The sequence below is a fragment of the Musca autumnalis genome, unplaced genomic scaffold, assembly GCF_047663935.1.
Source record: "Musca autumnalis isolate F117 unplaced genomic scaffold, ASM4766393v1 scaffold_3, whole genome shotgun sequence".
In the NCBI taxonomy this organism is placed as follows: domain Eukaryota; kingdom Metazoa; phylum Arthropoda; class Insecta; order Diptera; family Muscidae; genus Musca; species Musca autumnalis.
The window spans coordinates 3,832,986-3,853,950 of record NW_027411866.1 but is presented as its reverse complement, the minus strand read 5'-3'; the positions used below and the strand labels follow the sequence as shown (position 1 = coordinate 3,853,950).

At 33.3% G+C, this 20,965-nt stretch overlaps 1 protein-coding gene across 3 annotated transcripts in view; it reads right to left on the bottom strand.

Moving 5' to 3' along the window:
- futsch overlaps nt 1-20,965 on the bottom strand; it is a 178,109-nt gene that overhangs the window by 120,123 nt on the left and 37,021 nt on the right. For 2 of the 3 annotated variants that reach the window (XM_073975287.1, XM_073975289.1), the window contains exon 2: nt 3,826-5,505. In XM_073975287.1, coding sequence (XP_073831388.1) covers nt 3,826-4,300 — 475 coding nt within the window. In that variant the 5' untranslated portion in view covers nt 4,301-5,505. Of the gene's footprint in view, nt 1-3,825; nt 5,506-16,141; nt 16,368-20,965 lie in introns of those variants that run through there. The other variant, XM_073975288.1, reaches the window with a different exon arrangement.

The window sequence follows — 20,965 nt, the reverse complement described above, 5'->3', positions numbered from 1 at the left end:
TTAGTATAGCCCCCATATAACGGTACCTCCCGATTTTCGGTATTTTGAGAATTTTAGCTACAGTTTTTAACCGAAATAGCTGTAATTTGACATTTGAAGTTTTCAGTAGTCATAAAACATGCCCAACGAAACATCGTCAACATAGGTCCATGTTTTGGTATAGCCCCCATATAACGGTATCTCCCGATTTTCGGTATTTTGAAAATTTTAGCTGCAATTTTTAACCGTACTAGCTGTAATGATCGGTATTTTGAGAATTTTAGTCTATTCAAAAATAATCGTCAATATAGGTCCATGTTTGGTATATCCTCCCATATAACTGTACCTCCCGGTTTTCGGGAATTTTCAGTAGTCACGAAATTTTTTCACTAAAATTCGTCAACATGGGTCCATTTTTGAGGGTCTACATTGTTTTGATGAAACTACCCTCAATTTGACTCTTGAAGTTCCCTGCAGCTATAAAACTTTTCCGCCAACAAATTTAAAGATACGTTGACTCTTTGATATAGCCCCGTAGGTGGTACCATTCACCTAGCTGAACACATTTTTTTAGATAAGATTAGATAACACTGTGCCACAAACTGGAGGTGAAAGTCTGGGGCACGGAAAATTCCTCTTGGGGAAGAAAGGCCTTGGTGAGTATATTATGAACCCCGAAGGACAGATCCGCCGTGAGTCGAACTTCCGCGTTATGGCGTGATGAAATTTTTGTTGGAGACCCTGTGGGCCATCAGGAATTAGCCGTATATCTTTGTTCACTGTTGCTTAAGTGCTCTACAAAAACAACAAACAAACATATAATGCTAATTCATGATGGCTTACAGGGTCTCTTGCAAAAACTTCATCACGCCATAACACGGAAGTAATCTGGTCCGTCTCACAAAATTAAATTAAAGTACAATTAAATACCGTCTGAAAGTATACTACATATATAAATATGGTATTTTTTCTTCTTATCTCCACAAATTTAATTTCAATTCAATAGAACTCAACCTTTACCATTAAAACAACTATCGTCTGAGGGTATGCTATATAAATATGATTATTTTTATCTTTTTTCCCATAAAATTAAAATTTAAATATACATTTTCAATCAATTACAATTTCGCGATTAAAAACTATCGCCTTGAAGTATGCTATATAAATATTATATTTTTCTTTTCCCATTAAATGCTAACATATTTTAAAAATAATACAATTTTCTCCTAAAGGCATGCTATATAAACATGTAATTTTGTTTTATTTCTTATTACAACTTCTATTATGTTTTTTTTTTAATTTTTTCCGTCTCACAAAATTAAAATCTATGTATTCAAAGAACAATTACCTTTAAAAACAATAGCCTAAAAGTATACTATATAAATATGATATATTTTGTTTTCTTTTTTCCATAAATTTAAAATTCAAATATATTTTGTTCAATAAAACACAACTGTTACGATTAAAGCAACAATCGCCTGAAAGTATGTTATGCAAATTTGATTAAAAATGTTTTCATTTTCATAAAATTAAAATTCATATATTTAATTTTTTCAATTATGATAATGTCTCAATTTTTTCAATATATACGACTCCTTTGATTGGCATTTTTTTAATTAGCTGTATTTTGTCTTTTAATGCTTTATGGCACTGCTTCTGTGTGCTGCAATGCACTGAGCAATGGCTGTGATTTTTGTGCCGCCAAATGAAAACAACAACAAAAAACAAAACGATATGCGATAGTAATCTAATTGTACATTGTTTGTTTGAATGTTGTTGTTTGTATGTATGTGGTGTTGGTCTTTATTCTTTGATGGAAAATTTATAATTAAAGTTTGCTTTTTGTGCGAATTATCTACATCATCATTTTAATGATGATGATGATATTTGTTTATCATTTATTTTGTTTCGACAATTTTAACACGAATAATTAAATAATCTTAAATGAATATTTAACTGGATTTGTGATTACAGTTTGTTTTTCTTCATACACATTGGTGGCTTTCTAAAAAATTAATCAAATATTTGTTTAATCAAAATGTTAAAAGGTCAATTTCATGCAAGCCATTTTTTGGAGGAAAGATTTTATTCATCCCAAAAGTATGCCACATACATAGATAAGTTATTGCATACATATACATATGTATATAAATTAGTAAGCCGATGAATGACTGGCCCATAGATTAATCATTTAGGCCCAGACAAAGCGTCTAAAGCCAGGATCATGAAGTGGGGAGAACCATACATAAACTCTGTTGGCTTCTGCTGGACATTGATTTTTCATTATTAACTATACATAACGGCTAAAACAGGGATCTTGAAAGTTAGCTAGGAGATTGATTTTAATATTTGAAATCTATGACTCGTATATTAAATTTATTATATAAATGTTTCTGAATTTTCAATCTATGTATATACAAAAGAATAAGCTAATGAATGACTGAAGCCGCTATCTTCAAATAAAGTTTACTCTTGATTCATGACAGACATAACGGCTGAAGCTAGAATCTTCCAACTTAGCTAGAAGATCAATATATGTGTTTTAAAATAAATGTTACTGAATTATGAATCTGTATATAAAAGAATTATCTGACGAGTGACTGAAACCATAATTTTGATGTGAGGATTACTATGGATACTAGGATTTGAGACATGGCAACGTTTTTGGAAACACATGCCCATAGATTATTATTTAACAACAAACGAAAGCGATTTTAAAACATTACGAGACCATCCATATCCAAATTATTTATTTGAAATCTATTGCAATATAACATCCCAAAAATATGATCCATGGTATGACCGCTGAAACACAATGAAATAAGTATTTTGGAGTTGCATGTATGAATGTTATGAAGAACTGCTGAGCACATTATTGGAAATTTGTTTGCTAGGATCGACTCCTAATAGTTTACCAGCTAATGACCAGGATTCCAGATATTATGTAAAATTTTCTATATTTATAAATTACTATGCATTAGATTGACATTTTGTTTTTTGGCTAACTGCACTGTTTGGAAAAAAATTTGACGATGTTCAAAATTTCAAAACAATCCGAGAACTAGCCTTAAACTGCGCTTTGTTAAATATTACGAAATTTTGTGTGGGAAGTACATAAAAAAAAGTGAACCGATACAGCCCATATTCAGTGACTTCCTTTTAGCAAAAATTTTCACTTTTCAATTTGAGTGGACCGATATGATACATGATGTGCAAAGTAGGGACCAAATCGGTTAGTTCCTTCGGTAACTTTTTTGAACTTTTGTGGGGGGATGTACCCGAGGGAGTGGGTACATCCCCCTAATCCAAAAGGAGTATGTTCCCAGCAAAAATATCTCTTACAAAACCCATTATTTTAGCAAGGGCATGTCGTGCTCAATAGTTATATAAGTAATTGCTATTTTGGGAACTACTTATTTAAAAAAAAATAAATAAATAAAAAAATAACCAATTATATAGTCGAACTTCTCTATATATAGATTATAGATTATTTTGTGTGGGAATTTTCAGCTGTGTCTTAAAAACAACATAGTTAAAGAGAGGTATTTGTTACAGAGAAGTTCGACTGTATTTCGAGCGAAATGTTCTTATTAAAATAATGGGTTAGTAAAGGGTTTTGTAAGGATATTTGTGCTAGTTTCTTTCTAAATTTGTTTTGTTAAAGTGATGATTAGTTTGGGCTTCTGAAAGCGGGCATCATTGGTCTTAAAATCATGCCTCGAGCAGCAAAATTTTCCCCAACCCTAAACATTTCTACTGGAGCTGTACCAATCGATTCTATGAAATTTCCTCTTCTATCTCTGTGATTTCTTAAAAACAATTTTTAAAAGTCTTCCATTAACTTACCCTTTAGCAAATGCTGCAAAATGTTATCCTTATGCTCCTCCGAATGCGGCTCACCCAAAATGATCAATAAATAACAACCGGTTAAAGGACTTGGTGGACCAACCATGCCACCCATGCTTGAGGGTCCGCCACCTTCCGAACCCACCGTATCCAAGGGTGGACGACCACCAGCTTCCGATGGTGGTATAGAGCTGGCACCGGCATCGGTACCAGCATCGTCACCAGCCACGGAAGCTGCATCACCGCCAGCAGCCGCGCCAACACCATTTCCACCTCCAACACCAGCACCATTAGCAGCAGCAGTTCCACCGCTTAAATCCAAACTCTGCGGTTGTTGGCCAACACCACCACCATTACCATTGGCCTGGTCAATGCCAGAGTCCCCAGCTTCTTGGGGATTGCCATTATGAGGGTCAATGGCAGGCGAATCAGCAGCAGCACCACCATTGCCATTCATTTTCACCTGATCACTCATCACAGATCGTTTTTTTTTTGTTCTTTTACGAAATTAAAGTTGTTCTTTACAAAAAAACACCCGGCTTTCACTTTTGTTTAGAGAGGAACGTTTGTTTGTTGTCTTTTGGTATGGCTTGGAAAATTAGAAATGTTTCTTTTTCTTTTGGTTTCGTTCTTTGGTTTTGTAAATTTTGTTTGAAAATCTTAAAATCTCACAATTCCGTTTGACTTTCGTTATCAACCGTGTAGAGATTCGTTGAGGTTATGTTCTTTTGTTTTTCTTAACAGAATATTTCAACAATTTATTTCCCTGGGGAAGTAATTTCAAACCATCAGTCTTTGTTCAGTTCAGTTCTTTTCTTAAAAAAACGTTTCTTTCAAAATACTTTTTTGTACACTCGCTAAGAAAATTGAATTTTCTTTGGAATATTTTGTGTTTTTTGGGAAATTTACAATTTCACCTGATTTTTTTAAATTAATTTATTTTAGAAGTTTGGATTAACACTTGGTGTGTCCGTTTGTAATACTGAAGAGTTGTATCTTCTTTGGTTTGCTTTGCTTTTTTAGTTGCGATCTGCGGCAATTGTTAAGGCAGACTGTTTTCCAAGTTGCCACAAATTGTTGCAATATGCCGCACACAAGACACTTGGCCACTACTCACTCGCGCGCACACACACTCTCTCTTTTTGCAGTTGTTGCTGTTGTTGGTTTAGTGTTTGCAGAGGATTTGCTCTCTTGTTTTTGGCTGGAAAGAGCTTTGCAGGGAGTTTTTGCTCTTATTCGGATTTTCTTTTTTGGAATAGGAAAATTCACTTCACCTTTTTTTAAATATTTTTTTTATAAGATATTCTTTATGAAGCTTAAAACTTTGCTTTTTTGGAGTGTTTTAATTAATTTTTTTTTGGTTTTGTAAATGGCGTGATTCTTTAATTAATCTCAAAAAAACTGGACTTCTTAGTTTCTAATTAAATTTTTTAAAATGTTTGCTTTGTTCAATGAAAATTTGGTATGCCTTTCTCTGGGAGATTTGCTGATTTGTGTTTTTAATTGAAAAATTGAAATTGTTTTTCAAAATTTTGCATGAATATTTGCTCTGTTTTTGGTTAATAACTGCTGCTTGGTTTAGTTGTTCTTTTTTTATTTTATGATGTTGGATTTGTTGGTTAGGTTTTTGTTTTGCTTTATAAAGTATTGGCTGCTAAATATCATTTAAAATTTGTAAATCTGCAAAGAGAAGAAAGAAAAGGAAAGAAGGGGGAATTAGTTAAATAAAAATAGTAATAATTTTTACATTTATCAGGTAGAAATTGTCATTTAAGGTGAACAAATGCCACAAAATATTGAAGGGTTTGTGTCACTAGATGGAGTTTTTCAGATTAATATCATTTAATTCGAATAAGTTTTCGAGATATAGCCGATCAATAGCCACAACTTTATTTATTTATTATTTTTTATTATGTATTTTGTTGGGCTATTCGTGGTCAGATTGCTTTTATGGCAATAAAAACGAGTTTTATTTAATTTTCTGCTCGACGTTTCACTGGCTTTTTTCCAGCTTTTTCAAGAGCTTTTTATTGAAATTATTATTAATTAATTATAATTTTTATATATATTAATATATATTTTTTTAAATTATTTATAAATTTTAAACCAAAAGAATTCAAATCTCTTAGGGTAGTTTCTCCCACTGGCTTATTTTAAAGATACGATTAATACCTATTATTTCTCAATCTATAAAGAACAATTTATTTCTTTACTTTATTTCGACCCAGCTGTTAGGTGGTTTCATATGGTTCCCCAAAAGTATGCACCACTTTTGATTTTCTCAATAGCTAAGGATTGTCTCTTCTGAGTGTCTATGTATAATATACATATATAGTCTCTATGTAATAATATTTGTTTATCTTTCTTTCAAGGAAAGCATATTAAATGTCTCTAATATAACACCTAAAAGTATGCCCAACTTTTAAATTTGTCGCCATTATTGATGTTTTAAAATAATTTAATTTTGAAATTTAATTTTAATTAATAAAAGATTTTACCATTTGAAGTTTTTATCAAAAATTACATTGTTGGGTATTCGTTTTAAAATGAAACACCTAAAAATATGCCCAATATTTTTAATTTTTTACCTAAAAATTATTTGTTTGAAATGGTTTTTTGGTTTTTTTTTTTTATAAAAATATATACTACTAAAACAACTTTTTAATTAACAAAGGAAAATAATTATAAAAATGTTGGAAACCAGAGCAAATGTCTAAAAGTATACACCACTTTATTAACTTTGCAGTAAACCTTATGTTTGAAATGGATAAAGTATTTTTCTATATAAAAACAACTTTTTAATTAAAAAAAGAAAAAAATTATAAAACATTTGGAAACCAGAGCAAATGTCTAAAAGTATACACCACTTTATTAACTTTGCATTAAACCTTATGTTTCTGCGAAAACTTTAATTTTTTGGAAAATATTTTAAAATTAAGGCAAAAACTTTGTATTTTTCCTCTTTTTCATCATTTGAATATTTTAGCAAAAATTATGCTTTCAATATTGTTTGTTATTCTTTTAAATGGAGCACCTAAAAGTATGACCAACATTTTTAAATTTGTGCCTATAAATTATTGTTTAGAAATTTAATTCTATATAAAAAAACAATTATAATTCCATTTCGAAATTTTTAAAAGAAAAAATTGAAAAAAAAATTGAGAAACCTGTAGAAACTTGCAGGTTCTGAGCCAGAGCAAAATGCAAATGCCTAAACATATACACCACATTTTTAAGTTTGCACAGAAGCTTAAGCTTTTCGAATTTTTATTATTATTATTATTATTATTATTATTATTATTATTATTATTATTATTATTATTATTATTATTATTATTATTATTATTATTATTATTATTATTATTATTATTATTATTATTATTATTATTATTATTATTATTATTATTATTATTATTATTATTATTATTATTATTTTATTTATTTTTTTTTTTTTTTTGAAAATGTTTTATATTTAAGGCAGCAATTTTATTTATTTATTTTTTTTTTTTTTTTCATCCCCATATGTCCCTTTCTAAAGAAAAACATGTTTTATTGGGGGAAAAAAGCACAAATAATTTTTCTTGGTAATTTTCCCACATTTGTTAAAACTTTTATTACATCGGCCATTGTCCACACATCATTTACTTTAATACGAATATTTTTTTTATATTCTGTGGCTATTATTTTGAAGAAGTTTTATACGCCAATGTGTTCAATGGCAACAATGAAGATGACGATGATGATGTTGTTGTCGGCAAAAATCCAGCGGCCAATGAATGTTCTTTTTGGGCCTGGCACATGCCACACCAAATGTCGTGGCGGTCGTCGTTGTGGCGTCAAACTTTAAGTGCTGTTGTATAACTTTTGTACTTTTTTCGTGTCTTTTTGGTTTCTTGGAGAGGCAGTGTGGAGGGAGGAGGTGTTTGGGTTGGCGTATCACTTTTCTGACCTTTTCATGGAGTCATAAACTAGAAAAGATACTAAAAATATAACGATTCCTAAAGTCATGGATTTTGTTCTTGGAAAGTAGAAAAGAACTTTTTTATATTTTTGCTTTTTCTCATTGGTGGAAAAAGTTCTAGACACTTTAATGGCAAATGGAAACAAGATACTGAAATGCCACAAATTTCGGCTAAAACCCCAAGATATTTGTTGAGATGAAGATGTCACAATTCTTCGGGAGAAGAAAAAAGTTGGTGTGACAAAAGTAAAATGTTTGCAGAATCCCAAAGGAAGGGGAAAAGTGTGGAAAGCTATGGGATTGTTTGAAGTTCATCATGTTTCCTCAGGGCCTCCCAGAGTGTATTTCATTAGCTCAACATTGAGTGAATTTCTATTGGGTTCTCTATTGATGAGATAAACTTATATTTTATGTTTTTTTCTCGAGAAATCCATCATAAATAAATACTGGAAAGCCAATGTCCCTTCTTGGAAAAATGCATTTAATTTTGTCTTTTTCCCAGTATCTGATATGAATTACAAATAAGTTTTGCTTTCATCCAAACGGAATGGTCAAAAGCCACACATATGGGGAATCAACAAAAAAACATAGACAACGAATTGATATTTTCTAAAAATATCCTGGTTGGCAAAACAAAGTGAAAACATTCATATCCAGACCTAGAACAAATGTAAAAGATATATTATTTTCTTTTTCCAATTTTTTTTTTTTTTTTTTTTTGCAAAAATGAGTGACTGACTAACTGTCTCTTCTTGCTTTGTTGCCGCTGCTGCCGTAGGGTGGAAAACACATTTATTTTACATTCGAATGTCTTGGGGCCATAAAAATAGTGGTGGTTGTGGTGACGCTCTGGCAGTGCAAACAACATCATTTCATCCATCAATGTCTTGGTCCATCATAGTAGTCGTTGCTTTCATGTCATCATCAGAGGCAACAAGGAAACAAACCCACACACACGCACACACAATTGTAACCAGGAAGAAGCACCATCAAGAGTCTCTTATGTACATACGTTGAAATTGATTTCAAACACACAGCCTCCTTCCTCCTTTAGATTTTATTTTTGCCATTTCGTTGGAAGGCGGCAGCAAAGGAAATACTCTGCGAAAAACTAAAACATTATTATGGAATATAATCCACATGTCGTCAGAAATCTTTGTCATGTCTGTCTTTTCGCTTCGTTCATTTGGAAACCATCCAAAATTGTAATAATCGCATAAATGAATTAAAGGCCCTTTTACTTTCTGGCAAAAAAACAACGACGACAACAAGAAAACCAAACAAAAAATGGCAACAAAACATTGCCGCATACAGCAGCAGCAGCTTTCCGCATGCTAATAATAAACCCGGCAATAGTACATTTTGTGTGCTTTTTGTTGTTGCTTGTTTCTGGGGTTGGGGTGTCGCCGTTATGTGTCTGCAATGTTAAGAAGAAGTGGAGTGCCCTCCAAAATAAGGCTGGAACTATAAATTCAAAATGAACGCAAACAACACGGAGCTCACACACACATATATCCAACGAATCAAGAAATCTATGAGTCACTTTTTTCGGCTTTGCCCATACAGCAGGCACCATGGTCTGTGTACTTCTTGTGCCACACACACTTCAAGTGGAGTCTTGCAGGCTCTAGCGTTCCTTGTGTGTTCTCTGTATGGCACTGCAGCAAAACTCCAATAAGAGTTTAATGCTAATGTGCATGTTTTTTTGTGGTGAGGTTTAAAGTGTCACCCCAGAAAACACACACATCAACATACACACCACATATAGGCACCATTATGATGTCTATAATTTCATTTTTAGGGTGTTTAGTGGCAGGAACACAAGTTATGGCTTTTTGGAAATATAAGGGGATCATTAAAGGAAATAAAAAAAGTAATTTAAGTATGCTTTCTTCTGCACCTTTTGAACTATGAACTGCAGCCAAAAAAGAAGAGAATTTTTTTTTATGGTTTGGTGGTCAGCTAAGGGCCATAAAAAACATATTCACACCTGTGTTTCTATGTTCATAATTTCTACAAAAGGGCATTCACCTTTTGGTGGTAGTCACAACAACAACATGGGGTAACACACCCCAAATCCATACACATAATTAAGAACCAAAAAGAGAACTCAAGGGATAGCGGCAAAGAGATATCCTAGTTGTGACTAGAAAGTTCGACAATAGTCAGTTTGGATGAATCTACTTATACAAAGATATTTCACCACTTTGAGGTGGTCAATGTCAATGTTTTTAATAACATTTGGTCGCCTAAAAGTATACACCGAGTTCTAGAAAACAGAACCAAAACCTAAATAAATAAGAACAGATGTTGTGAGAAGGATCCTCATTTAAATTCATCAAACTTTTAATAATGTGGAACTGAGTCATAATGCAAATAACTTCTCTGGTTTGTTTGAAAGCCTGTAAGCGCATTTAGGGAATTTATTGTCATCCTCTCAATGCTAAACAAATCATCACCATCAGCTTGCAGCAAAGGCATCAAAGTGAGGTTACCATAAAGGGGTGACATTATGGAAATAGCCGTACCAAAGTGTCTTCTGTTATTCGACCTTTTTTCCTTTCTTAAAAATTGATAGATTAGTCAATAGATTAGTAGACCTCGAGCTTGACTAATCTTTAAATTTTTAACAAGTAGCCGTACTCAATATCAGAAATACATCGGAAGAGAAGAAAAAGTAAAAATTACCTAAAGTTTGATACGATCCACCATAAAACTATTTACAAAATTTTGGACTTATGTGGATAATTTGTTTGTCTTATCGGCATCAAAAATTAAAAAGTATTAAAATTAGAATATAAATAGTATTTAAGAGAAACTGACTATACAAGGACTTCAACTGAAACTCGTTTAAAAAAGTGTTGAAGACAGTATGTTTACACGATTTGCGTGGACATAAATTTGCCAATGAAATACCTGAGCTCCATCTAGTTGTCATTACATCGCATTATCAAGATATTTTGGTAAAATTCTTTGCTAAATGTAATGCTCACATTTACTCCAGTAGATGACGTTTCAAGAAAGTTTTAATGGTCCTCAGGGAAAAAGTTACAAATTAAAACATAGAACGGATTGCCTCCAAATAGTCTTGGATGATATATACACGGAAAGAATAATATTTTCAAAATTATTCCACCAAAAGACCCACACAATTTAACCCACACAATCTACGTTTGGAGCCACTCTACATTTCGATTCACGTGGATATAAATTTTCCGTTCTGATACCATAGAGCCACCTAAATTTCATTTTATATTAACGAGTTATATTGGTGAACATAATTTAACAACGATCTTGGTCTCCAAACAATTTCGAAGCCAAAGAGAGTGGTACTAAAACTCTTTTAACAAAGTTTTGGTCACAACATGTTTACTACGATTCACTTGGACATATTTTTCCTTTCTGATACATTAGCCCCATCTATACGTCACTGCATCGAGTTATTGCATTATTTTGGTGAAAATCTTTGCTAATGTAATATTTACTTTTTTCTACAGTAGTTATCATTCCAAGATAGTTTTGATGGTGTTCTGGAATAATGTAAAAACTTAAAACTTAAATTAGAGGTAATCATACAGCTAATATTCACGGAAAGACAGAAGTAAATTCAAAATAACACCACAACAAGAATTTTACCCCACATAATTAAGATTTGGTTGGTATCCAAGATAGATATCTCTTATCACAAATTAAGGTGTTTTGAAGTTTCTGATCATTGCTAAATGATTTTAAACGTTTTTGATGACCTTCCGGGGAAAAGGTAAAATGTAGAGATCGTTGAACTGATTGTCTACAAATAGTCTTGATACCAATATATTTCAATATATATCCAGAATAATTCCATGACAAGAACTTTAACCCGCGTTAAAGCTACCAACGCAAACGAGAGTCATGTTGACACAACTAAGATTATTGGGCCAAGGTTGATGGCACAACGCTTAATATCTTCTCTCTTTAAGCGCCTAGCGAAGCCGATTCATCTAACTCCACCCTCACTTTGAACTAATCCTATCCAGGTGTTGTCCTTTCTGAACTTGGAGCTGTAGCAGCGATGCTCGCCCTCATACTTAAAAGTGTATTCTGTCTTTATTTTTGATTTGCCACTGTTTAGCAATGGGAAGAGTATCTTACCACTACTAATACACCAACTCTTCTGAGCATCAATGAGCTGGAGGTAGAGCCGAATCAATACAATGAAGACATACACATACATCTAGAAGCTAATACAACAACCCACATAATAAACGGAATTAGACTATATTTCGTTTTACTTGCCACCTAACTGTCACCACAAATTACTGAGTTACATTTTTGAAGAATAGATGGCGTTTAGTGCCACTTCAGTTCTACAAGGTTTTCGGGTAAGAAAGTAAAGGTGTAGAAAACAATAGAGAATTTTGTTTTACTTTGTCTTTAAATAAATCTAAAAATATATTTTACTTTATAAAAATGGAAATGGACTTTGTAAATGGTTCCGTGATGCAACTTCTTTCCTTGCAAAACCATTTACCTTGGTCGGCAATGCAATTTCGCTTCCATTAAATTTGTTTTGCGTCCTATATTGCCCTATACTGACTAGGCATTATGGTTCTCCTACAACGATACCAAATAGCAATCTGTATTCACCTCAATTGGACCTCTTGAGCCCTGGTGAGCTTTGCTAGTTATGCTATTCCCGTTTTCAAAACTAGGTGGCGTTTCCTGCTATTGCGGGTCATAGTAAAATAGTCTTTAGAATGCAGGAAGTGGATATAGATTCGTTATATCTTATGAAAAAAAGACATTAATGGCCGGTTTCACTAAGATTATTCGAATACAAATTCGTTCGAACTACTACCAAACTTCTGTTTTTGAAAAAAATATTTGAATTGTTTTTATTTTCAAACAAACATTTCCTATAACAATATGAGTTTGGTAGTAATTCGAACCAATTTGAATTCGAATCGTCATAGAAAAAACAGGCCATAAATTTCCACAGAATCGAAAATTTCCAATAACTAAGACATTATGCCAAAACAAGCGGAACCTACTCCAATACAATGGAAATACTCTTTGTCAAAGACTTTTGCTGGCAAGTGGGGTAAGGGGAAAAACCACGGCCTGTACGTAAAGCCCATCATCAATTAAAATTAATTTCTCTCATTTTCGGGTATTTGAGGATGTTTTCAAGTCTATTTTGAGTAGGCACACATTTTATATTCTCCACAAGATTTTCAGGTATTGCATCATGTAGACTTTTAGATCAGCGATAGGCACCGAATTTTTGTATTGCATACTTTAGGGGGTGTCATTATGTGAGTGCATGCTTTTTCAATAAGTTCAATTGTGTGTGTAGAGAGAGTAACGTTCACTGAGAGCACGTGTGCGTTCTCTTACCAAACGCTGTTTTAGATTATTTGGTAGCAGTTCCACATCCCTATGATTTGACGAACCTAGGTGGATCCAGGAATATTTGACATCGAAACATTAAGGCAAAATATCCTCAGAAGGGCAACAACAAATCATGGTTCATAGGACTAAGGCAAAATCGGTCCTATAAATCATCAGTTATAAAGATCTTCTAGATAGTTTCCAACCAAGTGGTCAGAGAAATTATAATCATGTCTATTTTTTTAGAGCTCCTAAAAGTAGGCACATACTTTTAATTAACACATGTTTATCAGATGTTAAGGACTATAGAATTCAAGCATAAATCTCCAATAAATTTCACACTATAGAAACCGAAAAAATTTAATATATTTGAAACTCGACAATTTTTTCTTAAATTTGTCAAAAAATTCAAAAAAAATATTGCAGGTTCTGGAAAAGAGCAAATACGAGTATTTAAGACATTACTTTTAATTTCGAACAATTTTATGAGTATTAATAACATAAAAGAATTATAAAATAAAACATTGAATATGAGTGCTTAAACACTATTAGACACCACTATAAAAATATCGAAATTTTGAACCGCGTTTGAAATTTTTTCGGATTTTTGTTCTAAAAGTTTATCTAGATGTGGTTATTGTTGGCATTAATTGCAATTTGTAAACGACTAAATGTCGTAGTCCAAATAATTCATGATTGTTTGATTTCAAAATGTGTATATTCAGGGCAATCGTGAATAAAAATTCCGTTCGGAATTTCTTCCCTTTCCCCAATTTCGCAATTTTTAATTTCCATATTTATGTCCAAAAAGAGAATATGTTTGTCGATTCGATGAGAATACTCCATAATTAAGTGACTCAAGTTGTTTTCAAAGTTCTAAAATATTGATTTTAAAAGAATTTCAGTTTTTAAAATTATTTTCCGTGCGGAAAATTCCGAGGGAATTATTAATGATTGCCCTGATTGTATACACTGTATAAATTGTTTTCACATTTAATGAGGTATTCCAAAGAAGCTTGATTGTAAGTCTCTCTTAGAATTTGCATTCACTGTTGTAGTTTCCTAAAAGTAGGCATCGCAGTAGGTAGTTCTGAAAACTAAGCCTCAAGAATTTATGATGTTACCACAAATAATTTTTGTAGCAAAAACAGTTGGAGAACTTTGTGTTCCAGTGCTTATGTTTGCAGGAATAGGGTATTACGAGTATATACATAAATAATTATCTGAAATCAATCCAATACTAATTAAAAATTCAAGTTTTTAGAACTAAAAGTCATAAAAAGGATTTAAAATTCTGGGATATTTTCTAAAATGAACGGAACATTATTTGGTTTCAGAAATGTGGCAACCACTTTTAGAATAGTTGGGGGTCTGGAAATTTGTTTTTCTAAGGTGCTATGAAAATTGCAATCAATTCATTTCGAAATTATTCCATGTCCTACAATAGCAGAAGAATGATGGTAATATGCAAAAACAGGAGTTAGATTTGTTTTAAATTGATGGCTTTGAACATAGTTACTTATGCTTTGTCTCTTTAAAGTTGCACAATTTTCAATTAAACAAACTTTTGGATGCAAAATAAATTTGCATTTCGAAAGACTTCGAATAAATTTTATAGCTTAATTTTCAATCATTTTCCCAATTGCATTTATTGAATGTATTAGTAAATTCAGATTTTTTTCATTTATTTGAAACTAGAATTTGGTACACTTAAAATTTTATTCAAGCTTTTTGGTTGATTTTTTCAGTCGTTAATGTTCACACTTTGTATAGATTCTTTTCAAATGTCCTTATTTTGTTTTATTTTTATTTTTTTTGAATTTACAAAACTCCCTTACAAATTCTTATTGGATTCCACTTATTTTGCTTCTTTTGTTCTTGGGAAACTTCAATAAAACACTAATGAGAACCGCACGCTGTTCAAACGACACGCTTATAAGACAACATAAAAAAGGACCGCACCCGTCGGCGTATAAAATTCAACTGACAACTTTATTTTCACAGCTCCTTTTCAACGATTACGCTTTCAGTGCACGTAGCATGACAACAATGACAGAGACAAGGAGGGAGGTATGGGTTGGGATGGGGTGCAATTGGAGTTCTGTTTCAGGCCAACATATAGGGTGTAAACTCTATATAGTATTGCTGCTATTTTATAATACATCACACACACACACGCATACACAAAGGTTCAGACACAGGACAACAAAAACAACAAACAATAGAGCAAATGTTTCACACAATAAACAAAAAAACAAACGGCAAGGCAAAGACAGAAGAAAGGATCATTATGTGAATCAATATGGCAAAACACCAGCTCTAGTTTTTTTTTCTCGAAAAACAACAACAACAATTATTATTACACAAACACACTGTGGCCCAGCAGGATGTCTCAGGGCTGGTGGTGAAACAACTTCAATGAGATAGTTATTGGAAAAAGAAAAACAACAACTCCACTATCAACAACACGAGCCTTAAATCGGCAAAATGCACTCTTAACCCCTCGGCGGCGTACAACACGAAACAGTCATTTAAAGGAGCCTCGTTCTACACAACAACACAGACACTGATACTTTTTTCCTCAGGCATTGCAGAGGAAATTTCTTTTTCAGGTTTGTTTTTTTTCACAGTAGCCTTAAAATATGCCAACTCCTTTTTAAAACTCCTTTATGGAAAAACTAAAGTTGCAGAAGAAAAAACTGAGTCATAGTTTAAATATCACACCACCATATGACAATAACAACAACTTCTCGGTGAGTTAGTTGGAGTGAGAGAGCAACTGTGAGTTGAAAAGAAAGACGAAAAACGGAAAGCAGGCCACGATAGGAAACGGAAGTTTTTAGAGCCACTATTATGTAAAACTTCACTATTATTTTGAATATTATTTTCAAAAGATTTTCAATTGCACAATATTGTTTGTTTTCAATTTTTGTAAAACAGTTTTTTGTTTAAATTTTTATTTATTTATTTTTATTCCCTCATTACCGTTATTCATTTCACCGCTTTATTTTTAATTCTTGAGGTTTATTTTTCTGCTTGGAAAGAAAAAATGCTCTTGATTTCTTTTTCCAGTTGCAACCGTTGTGAAAGCTCGACGAAGACTGAAAATTCCTAACATTCATAGTTCCGAATGTGCTCTTTGTGGCAGCCTTCGTGATTGCGGTGTTATCCTTTCGTGTTCATGTCTCGTCTTGTCTCGTGCACTTCCAACGAAGCATGTGCTTTTTCTTTGACAGCTTTCCAATTTTCCATTGGAAGAACGATTTGCTGTCTTTCACCCATTGGAATCGTGGTAAGTTTTTGTGTACAAAAACAACAACAAAAACAAAAGTTGGCATGTTTGCCTATAGATGTTCGTGCAAAGTGTTATTTTTGGCCAAAAGCCAAAAATATCACACTCATCACGGTGGTGGCATGGCAGGCAGCATGGTTCGGGTATTGTTTCTTGCAAGTCAAACAACACCAAAACAGCTGCTTCATCATCACAGGACAAAATAAGCTTTGCTTGATTTTTGAAATGTCCTGAAATGCCACAACCGTCCTGCCCCGGCGAAATCTCCTGTGTTTCCTCTAAGCGGTGGCCAACAACAAGTCGTGGAAACCAAATTTACAAAATTGTCAGCCATAAAATGTTGAAACTAAAACAACAACACCAAGAAAATAGTTTATTTAGCCGCCTAAATGGAGCCGCATTAAACGAAAGGATACAAAGGCATGCCATGGCATTTATTTGTGTCTAAAGAAAGGCCCAGCCGTCACCGAAGACAAAGGGACACGGAAACAACATTTTAAGAAGTTTTTTATAGTTTAGTTAGGCTTGTCAGTTATCTAAGAAAGGAGAAGGAATATATTCTTAGAAATTCTTTAAAGCAGACATACATGTGTATGAATTTCATAGGTGAGGTACAGAGGTACATGTCACAAAGGGACTTTATCTTGATGTTGTTTCGAAAATTAGAACAAAAAATGTGTTTATTTTTAGAACAAATTTGTAAGCAATATCACTGCATTTTTAGATAATGCCTAGGTTCATCTCTTTTAATCAATGGGTCAATAATTGGTTTCAATAAATATGAAATGTAGATGGCGTTATATTGGCAAATTTATGACATTTTTCGAACCGTTCAAGGACAAATTTCCATCATGCCTTTTCGGCACAAATAGTAAACCTATTACAAAATTGGTTCTCTAAATACTGATGACCTTCTATACAATTTTATAAAACTGCTGCTCCAAAAGCTAGTAGAAGTTTCTCCATAATACCCTCCATCATCATATATGAACAGTGACTCCGATTTTTTTGCCGGTTAAAACATGAGTTCGAGAATCGCACTACTGAATATGTTACCGGAGCGCCATCTAACAGTCATCGCACTTTAGCGAGCTGTTGTGGTGAAGATCTTTGCTCTGGTTAATACTTTCATTTTCTACAGTAGGTGTCATCATATTAGGGGCCTTATGGCGAAATGTGTTTTTACTAAGGTTCTAAATAGTGAAGAGCCGAGCTTACAGGGGACAAACTAGGTCAAATAACAAACACACTTTAGAAATGGGGCAAAATTTACTCGATTGCAATTGGTGGCACTACATTCTAACTCATATATGCAAGAGAGCCACCTATCCTCACCCATTATGTTGTGCGGCGAAGGAGGTCTTGAGAAGTTAGCGTGTTCTTTACTTACACATAATAAAATTGTCTGTAAAATTGTTCTAGAGTGAGATACCTAGTCCTATCTTATAATCTGATTTACCAAAGCATAATTACGATACTAGAGTGCCATGTATCGTCACCAAAGAGAGAAATCAAAGATATAACATAATAAGATGGGACATTTCCATTGCTACTATACATCGGCAGATGGTGCTGGATTATGTTATGTTAGATGACCCACAAGAAGAAAATGCCTGTTGGAAAAGTAGCTTGATGAATCACCAACAATGTACGTGTACGATGCAGTTTTACTCAAGGGGGAGGCAAAATACATCCACCTCTGCCGTTAGTTAGTCACCTTTACTCCAGGGGGAGGTTCCGCAGAAAGTCTTCAACGCCATCTTTGTGCAATTACTACAGTCTTATTGTCACAATAGCAGTTTCAACAACCGATTGTTCCTGATGCAGTCCATCCTAAGCAGATGCAACAATCCTGATGCAGGTTACAACAGAAGTTCAACAATCCGTAATTTCTGATGCTTCATCGGGACGCTTTCAGCATCAGAGGGGGAGATTGAAGCAATCCATATTTCAACAATTACACTTTCATGCCCTCTACATTTCAATAGTAACAATTTTCATAGTTTTGTAGCTTTGTCGTTGTGAGTTTGTAAATATTCCTATTTCCCATTGTGATTGATTCATTGTATTTTAAAGTTAACTGACAGAATGCTACCATGTAAATAATTTATTCTACTACTCTTGTAAAACAACTCATTAATGTCCATTACTACTTTCGATATACCATTTTATGCAACTGTAAACTATTACGAAAATTTTTACGCCCTACTATTTCTTCTCACGATTAGTACTTAAGCTAGAACAAAATTCAATAAAATCGCTCAGTTTGTGATCTACAATCTAACGCGTTACATAACCATCAGATAAGATCACAAGGGGTGATCTCCATTCCAACACGTTATGTAACTATCAGATAAGATCACAATGAGACAAAGTGCTCCTCCGGCAGTTACACCAATCTTCGCTTGTTTTTTCATATACATTCGACACCACATTGTTATAGACTTGAAATTATATTATAGTTCACATTTGTTCTATTGTGTTCGGTTTTGTTTCTGTTATACACAAGCTCCACCTAGGGTTTAATAGTAAAATTTAACTGCATTATGTCCAATCTTTGCTATTGTATGTCATTGGATAAATTATCAGTAAATTATTCAGGTGTTAGTCTTTGCTAATTTAAGTGTTGCAATTGCATTAGATTGGATTTAGGGACACTATATGCTATCAGAGAGTCATCTGTCCTCATCGGGTTAAGGCTTTTCCATGCATTGGTGCTGTGGAAGAAGTCTTTGCTAATTTAAGTGTTCTGTAGATGACATATCAGTGCCATTCTCCAGTTAAATCTGAAACTTCTTTTGAACGAGCCATATTCATTCACTTATTTTGTAGTAGAGGTCTGTGATGTTCTAAGTAGTTTTGTAGGTGACATGTTCAGGAATAACGTTAAATACAAATAAAAGTATTCTAGAATAGGTTAGGGATCAAGAGAGAGACACCTATCCAGGAAGCGAGTGTGCTGCTAAAGTACTTTCTTACTTCAAGTGTAGCAATTTCATTAGAATGAATGTGGACTTCTAGTCTTCTTCTAGTTTAGATCTGTTATATATTCTGGTGTAGTCATTGCCTTATTATGATACCACAGATCCACCTATTGACACCCAGAAACAACTTTTTCTTTTAGGTTGTTTCCGGTGAAGTTCTTTGCTAATTTATGTCTTATAATTTCCACACAGTAGGTGGCGTTTCCTGCTTCCATTGTTGTCAGCTTCTATGCGAAAGCGCGGAAATATCTCTTAGGAACTTTTTTGAAGTATATAAGTAGGGAAAAATTTGGTTTAACCCACATAAAGCCACTGGTCGTTTAAACGCCACCAAAAATGGTTGCAAAAATTGACGTAAAACTTGGATATTTTTGCACATTTTTGTGGGTTTTTTTTTGCATTTTCTTACAGTATTGTCTGTTATCTGTCATTCCATGCTCATAAAGCCTTATTTGGCAATTGGCCTAAAACGCAAGCAATTCAAAAAAATCAACTTTTTGTAATTTTCGACTTTTGGTGGAAAAATTTAAATATGCGATAAAAATTTAATCATAAATGTTACATTCATATAAAGTCAGGAATTTGTTAGGAGTATACCAAGAGTATCTTCTCAATCAAAAACCAAGGTATTGGCATGGAACAATACACATATAAAACCCTTTAAAATTTTCGGGACTTAAACAAGTAAAAAAGTGTCAGTCGGCTTTGCCGACAGAGGTATACCCTCAGCCAATCTAAATTGAAACTTACATTTACGGACAGATATTGTATTTAGAATTTTGTGGCCCTTTTTTAACTTTTGAACTTGCCGACAAAAATGTGGATTAGGAATTAACACAAAAGTTGAACTTTTGTGGGGGAGGTACCATTAGGGAGGACCGTTCGAGAGTTATCGGGCGCACCAGCCAGCCAGACAGACGGACGGACATGGCTAAATCAACTCCAAATTGTCTGAAACACATTTCGTCCAAACATTTTGCCCGTATGAAAGTGTATATACCCTCGTTAGCATAAATGCTGAGGGTATAAAAAATGGACCGATTGCAGGTAAACTATACGTTTTAGAGAAAAAATGTATTTATTAAAAAAAATGCTTAAAAAATCTCAAAAATATCATTTTCATATAAAATTATAAGTTTTCTCGCAAAAAAATTCTCGGCGCTAAGTGGGTTACGAAACGCAATTTGTGAGAACACACGCCCGGAACGCTCAACATGGTTTAGATTCCCAGTCCAAACAGCACCAGAAATTTTCAGCGGTGACAAAACCCTTTAGTGTTATGTTTGATATAAAAAAGCAAAAAGGAGGTCCCATTATTGAACTAAAAATGAATTGAACTGAACTTATTGGTATGAGAGAAGTCTACCATTATCCCTTTAGGGATATTCATGGGTAATACTTTTCAATAGCAGTCTGTAGGCAGACATGGCAAAACAATACCTAATACCGAAGAGCCATCTAACAAAACATAGAAGAGATTTATCTGTTTACTGTGGTAGGTATATTTGCTAATTTTCATTTTTACGGAGAAGT